Genomic DNA, 8,983 nt, shown 5'->3' on the forward strand with positions numbered 1-8,983 from the left:
ATCTCATAGCTCAAGATTGGCATAAAATGTAAGTAGTACAACACTGCTCTGAAAGACAAGGCAATTTTAGTTAAGAATAATGATGAATGGTATATATTGAATGAATATACCCAATCTTCATAATAAAGACAGTGCAGCACCAGGTGCCACCCATTATGGGCGTAAATAGGAGGTTTAACCATCTGCCTTCCTGGTTGTATAAGGTGTTGTGAAAATTCCAATGCAAACACTGTACTCTGAAATAATGATAATGCTTTGCATGCCCTCTCAAAAGTCAAAACTAAACCGCACAAGTATTGGGGCAACACTTTAAATTGAGAAAAACAATTGGAAATAAGTAAAAAGAAATTGTCTTCCAAGGAAAATAAGTAACAGGTACTGGGGCCACCCGAAGCGATTACGACGCTGAAGCCGTCAGTACCTCCAGCCCATAAGGATCCAAGTAGCATTCATAAACCCATCATCTACCAACTAATACAAATATTAAAAATGAACAAGCATAGGGAAAACAGTGAAAAGGATGGGGCACTGGGCAGCGATGCGCTACCCAGTCCCCAGACGCCCATATGAACAGACCAAATGGATAGGGCACGCCCAGAATGACATGTCTCGCTCACATGATGCTCATGAAAGACAGGACATATGCTACAAAAATAAAAGAGAATTTATCAAAAATTTTCTTTTCCATGTCTCAGCTGTGCATGCCACTGTCAGTAGGAAGGCTCCTAGCTTTTTCCTTTTCTTTTTCTGAAGAAAGCACCGTTATGTTAAATCCTGTTCTGGACCATCCGGACTCCGGAGCGCCTTTTAATGGACACCTGCTATTGACAGGGACATGAATCTTCATCTTCTTCTACAGATATTAAAAGTGAACAAGCATAGGGAAAACAGTGGAAGTCAAAGCATGGGAAGCAAAGTGCAATGGATTGCAGACATTGTATTGCCAGCAAGCAAAGACGATTCATTGTTTAGTTGCCAGCAAACAAAATGCGGCTTTTTAATAAACACAACATTTTATCGGACCAAAAAAGGTCCCTGTATACATGCACGTAGCATACACTCTGCTCGTCATCTTTCCACGCATCCACACCATCAGACAAATACAGAGGCATATGGTCATATGAGCAACATACAAGCTTTGTTTGAAGGAATCCATCGTCTTGAAACCAGGACACAAGCATTTTCAAACTTCCACGGACCGGAGTCAACCATTCAGGCCCATCTGCTTCCTCGTCTTGCCGATGAAAAGATCCCCGGATTTGATCTTGCCTGGCAAGCACCCGCTGAGCGTCAGCAAGGGAAGCTGAAGCAGCCCTTCCTTCCTTCCAAGAGAGACGAGTGCCAGCGGGTAACCGGTGCTGTAAGTTGCCAGTTTGCTGTTGGGCAAACCCTTGATCAGTAACTTCAGGTTCTTCACCACTAGCAGGGCGTGCTTGTGGGCGTTATACCCTTGTTTGACTTCCTGAACATTGATGGACATTAGTGCCAGTGACTTCAGTATTTTTCTGATAACGTTGCTAGTACTAACATTAAAGATCGATGATGCTCTATGGGGGCCTTTTTTTTATTTCAACCAAGGATGCTCCATGGACAGTATAAAAAATTAAGAAACATGAATTGTAATGATCAGTAATCAGTATCCACTAGACAGACAAATCTTTATTCAGAGCATCATAATTAAGATAAGGAACACCTTTGATAGTGCGGTAGTGAGAACTTTCATATCATCCAACTGCCAAGAATTAGGTTACTGCAGATTAATCATTTAGATTATTATCTAACACCAACTGCCAAAATGCAGGAAGGGCATGGGTGTAAATGGAATAGCTAGGAGAAGATTTTCAAATGTCAGTGGTCTCTGCTGAACAAAAGTCATGTTACTGTCAATGTGTCATGATTGTTACATGATGGTTTAGTATTACATCAGTGGGTGTGAAGGGGGCAAATGAAATGATTACACAAGCCTATATATCTGTGTACTAAGATGTGCAATAATGGAGAATACTCACGCTTTGCAAAGTTTTGGTAGAATCTCATTTAGGTTAGTTAACAGTTACTATGAGCAAATTTTCAATTTGTTGTGCTGGGGAAACTGAAAGTAATCAGCCAACATAGATAAGCACTCATTAAGAGTTCAGTATGCACAAATTTGGGTAGTACTTCAGTTTAGGCCAAGTCATGGTGGTTGGGACAAGGAGAAAACCAACCTGAACAGAAGGAGAATCACAAGTTGGAAAACTTACAGGAATATCCGTGATGTCACCAATCGCGAAAATGTTATTATAACCTTTCACTCTTAAATCATTTTCCACCATTATTCTCCCCTTGCTATCCAAAGATTCCTTTAGGATGGTATCATGTAGCCACGACGAACTCAGTGGCTTTCCAATGCACACAAAGTGGCAATCAGCTGTTACTGTTTCTCCGCCTGATGTCTTGTACACCTTCTCCGTGTCTGATAATGAGCCCAAGTCAATCGATTGCTGGAGAAGCACGTCTACTTTCTTTGAAGTCAGCCAATCAAGGCACTTCTTTGAAGCCTTTTCTCCAATGAATTCGAGTAGACGCGGTCCTCTATGGATAAGGGTCACCTTCTTCCCTGGGTAGTCTACCGCAATCTCTGCAGCTAGTTCAACACCAGTTGGACCACCCCCAATTATCAGCACAGATTCTGATGACTCTATCTTCCCATTATCTGTAACAAGCATATACAAAGCAAAGCATAAGTGACAGGGAAGGCCACAAAAGCATGACTGTTTTCAGTATGTGGTTTTACTGCAGTTACCTCTCTGGAATTCTTTTAGCCTCTCAGCTCTGCTGGCAGGAGAAGTCAAAGCATGGCCAGTCGCTATGACGAGATAATCATATGGAAGAGACTGACCATCAGCAGTCAGGACAGTGTCTTCAGTGATACTGACCGCAGAAGATGTCACGATGGTTGCGTCGTTGAGGTAATCTTTGTGATAGATCAATGACCTCTCAGCAAAAGATGGTTCGACCATGTTGCGCAGCTCAGCCCAGGGGATCTCCAGGTACTCTTTCCTGTCATTAGAAAGGGGGCAGCATGTATGAAGGAATGTTCCAATTATGATTTAGTGTGAACCAGGTGATGTTACTTTACATTCAGCAAGCTAAGCTATCACCAGCACAGAATAGATAGATAATTTTCAGAAATTCCGGAGTGCTTCTTAGCAGCTAGCAGCTAATCTCTATATAGGAATCCTGCTTCCAAAAGACAGGCAGCGGATCAGGCCACGTTGCCCATTAGCCCGCTGACCGTCCGATCCGGCAAACAAGCGATGTCGACCGTTCGATCGTGATCTTCGCGTGTCTCCTGCCCGTTAAGCCATGCAATCGGGACGTCACGAATGCTCCAGAACCCACTCGACTCGCCCCCTCCGCCTCGGACTACTGCGCCACTCATACTCATGCGCCGCCATGCGGCCGCCGCCTCCGTCGTCCCTGCTCCCGCCCGAGGCTCAACGACGCCTGGGGCTTGCCACGTCGCCGGGTCGTTCTGCTCTGCCACACGCCGCCCGAGGTCTGAGGAGGACAGCAGCGCCGGGAGCCATGGACTGCATTATGGCGGAGCGAGTGTTGCAGCGGGATGGAGCACGGGCCGCGCAGATGGCCGGCGACGCAGGTACGCGGGGCTACGAACAGGCCGCGGCGTAGTGTAGTGAAGGCCACGCGGACAGGCAGCGTGGCAGCGCCCTGTCCACACACGGGCTTCAGTGCTTCACATGCCTCGCGTGCCTACCATTTGACAGAATGTCGCACTCAGCCTGAGCTTACTCCAGACTCTAGACGACAGAAATGCTCAAGGCACTTTCCATGGAGAAAAGGTGGACACTGGCCCATGTGAAGATCCACGTTGCGTAAAGACGGAGGTGCAGCGCCGGCTGACGAGCCCTAGCTTCTGACACCCATTCACTACTACTTCGACCACCTCCTGCGTGCCTGAGCAGTCAGTAAGGACATGTTGATATACGAAGGTAAATGTTTTTTTCCCTTTCTAAGTCCTACTTGACTGCACAGGACAATATCCATATAAAATTCCACATTTTTAGATAATGAAACAACTTAATTGCAAGCTTTGTGATGAAACAACCGAAGTATAGTGACCAGGATCTTCTCAATTTGCTAAAATATGGTTTTTGCTTTAGTAGATCCTAATTTGACATCTAGAAAGTAATATTACACTTATACAAGTAGATTTTAGTTATAGAAAGTCCTGCAATGATCCTATTGGGAAAAAATGAAATATGAACAGTACACTGGTAGGCATTTCCAACCACTGCACAGTTCTTTTGTTCTGAAGTTTACTGCTCAGTTTCTTTATTAACTCTGTCCTTTCTCCAAATTCATGACCATTTTCATCAGCACATGTCAGATATGCAATGCAAAGATTAGGAAGTTTTTTCATATGATTGGGCTACTGTGTCGAACTTGTGATCCGGTGATCCAAATCTAACTGCCTTCCCACTAGAGCGGTTGTGCTGATTAGCAGCCAAATATAGAACTAATCTTAAACGATGGCTCACTCTCCTAAGCACCTATTTTTTACCTAAAAACTGTAAACATGGTCCAAGCTATTTTTTTATATATAGAAAAGTAAAATACAGCAAAAGAAAGAAAAATACAATAGAAGCATCAAGAAAAGCATGAAGAACTTTAGAACAGGACAAACTATTCATCCAAGAAGAAAGACTATTGCTAACAGAGGACTTAAATCTATGTAGGTGTAGCTTTGTAGCATGTACAAAACAAAATTTCCAGGTACTACTTATTTTCCATTGAATACAGAGCTCTTGAGAACAAACGTTAGCTAGCAGCAGCTAGCAATACACAATATTCACAAACACCCTACACTTGTGCACTGCTCATAATTTTGTTGTTGCTGAGATCAGGTGAGAATCCATCTAATGATTTGTTCATGAGCCTGTTTTATACTTCTTAGGTTGATTTAATGGCAATTTCTTGGTTTCTTATCTCTTATGCTGCACGTGCATGCGATGGATACACACCATGTACTCAATGGTTTGTCTCTGTGGAATGATCTGCTGACTAAACAAACTAAGTAACAAACCAAACAAACATGCATGTCAGCAGCTAATTATAGTTAGTTACAGTGACATTTATTTTGATCAAGTTATGTAGTAGACCCAAGATACTTTATGATATTTAAATTAATCGTAATGTGAACCAAATAATCCTAGTTCAAAATCCATGTCCACTTCCTCAAAGCGAACACTTCTCAGCGCACAGGATGCCTTCTCTTGGTGTTTATCAGGCTGCTCTTCTACGAATTCAGATGACAAACGTTTTTCCCTTTGTTCAGTTTTCATCACTCAAGATCAACATGTGATTACAAATACCTCCCATTTCAAATATATCGCGTTTGGGACAAGCTCGGTAGTTGATGCCTTTTGTGAAGGTTTGAAGCACTGCTCCTAGAAATGCAAGGTCAGTGTGTAATGCAGGAAATCCATGGTAATTATTTGACAGAATTGTTGCTTGCTTTATTAATCTTTTATGCTTCTGTGTCATGCAGGAGCAACAGAATTACTGAGCACAACAGTGGGTGCTAAAGAATATTACACTAATGATTTCCAATAGCCACTTTGAATATACTCAGATCAATATAAGCTTCCTCTGATACCATTTCCTTATACCTTGTTTGCTAAGTTCCCAAAATGTAAACCATGTTGGCATTTGCTAAATTCTAGAAGTTGCACGGGTAATTCATTGCTGCAACTTATCGTTTATATTTTATTATGCACAAATAGACGAGAAACAAGAACAAAGCTCATCACATTTTTATGAACTATGACCGTGCACTCTATAAGGAAGCTGTAGGCTCTCAGTTCAGCTGGACACTTATAATCTGTTATAGATTCATTTTCTTTTCAGTGGACCACATGTGTCATTACAAAATATATATTCAAGAGTTGGGTAGGCTCTATGTTCTTTTTCACTTGTGGCTTGGCAATTGACATCGGTTCCTAGATATGTACTGATTTGGATCAAGAGTTTTATAGATGTAAATACTCAAATATAGATAGGAAGTTGTAGGCTCTCAATTCAGCTGAACACTAAATCTATTTAGTTTGTGTTGTCACCTCAGCTGTGCCGTCAATTTATTCTTCACTATAAGTCGTCACAATAAATCATACTCAATTTCAGATCAATTGCATTTTAATTACTACGACTCTACAAGTACAATAAATCATACTAAAGCTCATTGATTCACGTCTTCATCAAACTTGTATTGCTCCTTCATTTTTGTGAATAACTATTATCGCTGATTTATCTTTGTCATGGAATATATTCCTATCACATTAGACGAGAAGATGTCCAACACCTAGAACTTCCTATTGAGGTTCAGTACTCTATTGTTTAACCATAGGCCCATAAAATCTCATGGGTTATCAAAGACGGCGCGGCAACACCGCACCCAGGTTTTCTGGTTATAATTTAGAAGTTGAAGTTCAAGATCATCCCCATTTCTATCCCCCGGATTCAGTAGATCCGGCCAGATCTCTAGGGCCGCAAGGATTCGGTATCGGCAGGGGACCGGGCTACCGAATCACGGGCCCCCCGAATGACACACCTGGGCCTTGGAAGCACGCACAGGCACGGCAGCCAGTCCAAGAAAGCAAGCAAGTAAGCAGCCGGTCGGCTGGGCATTTCCTCGAACGGGTGGCCGGCGCAGGAGCGGAGCGGGCGAGGAAAGGAAGTGGTGCTTACGGGTCGACGAGGACGACGTCGGCGTGGCCCTGCATGGTCTTGGCGAACAGGGAGCCGGCGGGGCCGCCGCCAACCACCACCACCCTCGCCTTCTCCCCCGCCGCCGCCATCGCCGGAGCCGGACGCTCAACCCCTCGCGCGCGCTCCACCCAGCTGACAAACTCCCCCACCCGCCCAGCTCACGCGGCGTTATTAACGAAGCAGCTCGCGAGCGCAAAAGTGGCGGCTTTGGAAGAATGGGGTGCCGACCGCTGGTGACTCGACTCGAGTACTTGACTGAGGCGATGGGGCGGTGGAGCGCCATGGCGCCAACCTTTATCACCTTCCGTTTGATGTGAACGCATCTCTTCATGCTCCTACACGACTACGTGCAAGGAACTGCGATATTATAAATTAATTATTAAAATAAATAAACTACAAATTAACTAAACGAAAAAAATCACGAATGTAATCGTTGAGATTCGATTTGATCCCTCTCACCTTTTATTATTTTTTATCTCAGATACCCCAGTATCTTTTACATTTCCTTTTTGTTTTTTTATGTAAAAAAAAGAGAAGAAATCAACCGTGCATGATCATGGTCAAAGATAGCCTAGCCAGCGGGTAACCGAAACAATCGCCGCTAAGACTGTCTCCGACGATATCACTCAAAATACAATACCTATTTTATATTTGATTAGTGCTATGGGTAAAGAATTTAATACATATTTTTATCTTCTCCAACAACAGGATTCAAAAAAAAAAATTATTTCTACAAATGAATCTTCAGGAAAGAGAATACCTATATTTGAGTTTTGAGGATGCTGCAACACAAAATGCGTCTTGCATACAAGTAATCAGGTTTGGGGTATGCGTCTTGCATACAAGTAATCAAGTTTGGGGTAAGCCGTTGGAGACCGTCTAACTAGCCTCCTGGCCGTAGGTGTAGAGGAGCGGCTGGGGACGCTGACACGTGGGGCACCCGGGCCTCTCTTAAACCGGGCCGTTGGGAGTTCCAGGACTCGTCCTCCCCTCCCTGCACGCCTGGCCTGGGCTGACCGCCTCCGTCCACCGTCCTCCACCGCGAGGCCGTCTGCGAGGGCTTCAGATGGCCCTATGCGCCGTCCCTTCCGCCTAGTGCCCTGCAACATTGCAGATCCAGCCCTCTGATCCTCATCTTCTTCACCTCTCCAACATGAAGGTCAACACGAAGGTCAAGCTGGAGGTATATGTAGTTGTTGCATTGCATTCGCCATTCATCATGATTCGTAAGGATGTTAAAAAAAGATTTTTTTTTATTAATTTTGTCTATATATATGTTTGTTTATGTTATTATAAATTTGATTCATAAGGGCCACGAGGGCACCATCGTCATCAGAATTAAAAAGATGCATAGAAGAATTCTCCTTTATCTTTAATATTGTTATTATGTATAATATAAACTAGGTATATACAATATAAGCTAATAGATATAGATATAAATACCGACGTACACACAGAGATCGATATCACGAAGGAAAATAGTATCTTGGAGATTAAGTCAAAAGTTATGAGATGCCGTCTTGATTTGGTTTGGGTGCTGGACACATCGACCGTGCTGTCACATATCACTTTGGTTATTACAGCCGTATATAATGAATCTCCAACGACAACACGGATCTCTTATACCATTATTATACAATTTGTTTGCAGACCCCAAAGCAGGCCATGGCGCCGTCGCGGTCCCTGCCGCGGAGCGCGAGCAAGCTCGCGGACCCGCCGTCGTCGTTCAGCTCCAACCCGGCGCACCACCCGGTGTCCGTGCCCAACACGCCCGGGCTGTCGTCGTGCTCGTCGTTCGGCCGCATGCTGTCCCCGCCCACCGACACACCCACCAAGCAGCAGCAGCAGCAGGGCGGCAACAAGCCCAAGCCGACGCCGCCGGCGGCCGCCGCCGCGTACTACGCGTCGCTGTGGTCGCCCAGGCGCCTCATGCAGCGCGCTGCCCGCGCGTTCCGACGCAGCAGGTCGCGCGGCCGCGTCAGGACGGTCAAGGACCTCGCCGACGAACGAGCCTCGGTGCTCGCCGCCAGCAACAAGGTCTCGGACGCCGCGGCGATGCCGCCTGCAGGTGCCGAGGTCGCCAGCGCCAACGGTGCCCGCGGCGGCGTGCAGGATGGACCGCATCAGCAGCAGCGCCACGACGACTACCACCATGAGATCGTCCCCGAGAAGATCATACGCGAGGACGCGCCGCCGGCGCCGGTCGTTGCTG

The 8,983-nt window shown here is 45.1% G+C and overlaps 1 protein-coding gene across 1 annotated transcript; it reads right to left on the reverse strand.

Moving 5' to 3' along the window:
* Positions 1 to 907: 907 nt before the first annotated feature.
* Positions 908 to 7,074, reverse strand: LOC136462718 (uncharacterized). Its single transcript, XM_066461776.1, has 4 exons — positions 6,751 to 7,074; positions 2,786 to 3,042; positions 2,244 to 2,695; positions 908 to 1,462 (listed from the first exon to the last, which is right to left on the reverse strand). The coding sequence occupies exons 1-4, from the start codon at positions 6,858 to 6,860 to the stop codon at positions 1,205 to 1,207; spliced, it is 1,077 nt and encodes a 358-aa protein (XP_066317873.1). The 5' UTR covers positions 6,861 to 7,074; the 3' UTR covers positions 908 to 1,204.
* Positions 7,075 to 8,983: the final 1,909 nt, after the last annotated feature.

The sequence above is a fragment of the Miscanthus floridulus genome, chromosome 7 (assembly GCF_019320115.1).
Source record: "Miscanthus floridulus cultivar M001 chromosome 7, ASM1932011v1, whole genome shotgun sequence".
Lineage (NCBI taxonomy): Eukaryota > Viridiplantae > Streptophyta > Magnoliopsida > Poales > Poaceae > Miscanthus > Miscanthus floridulus.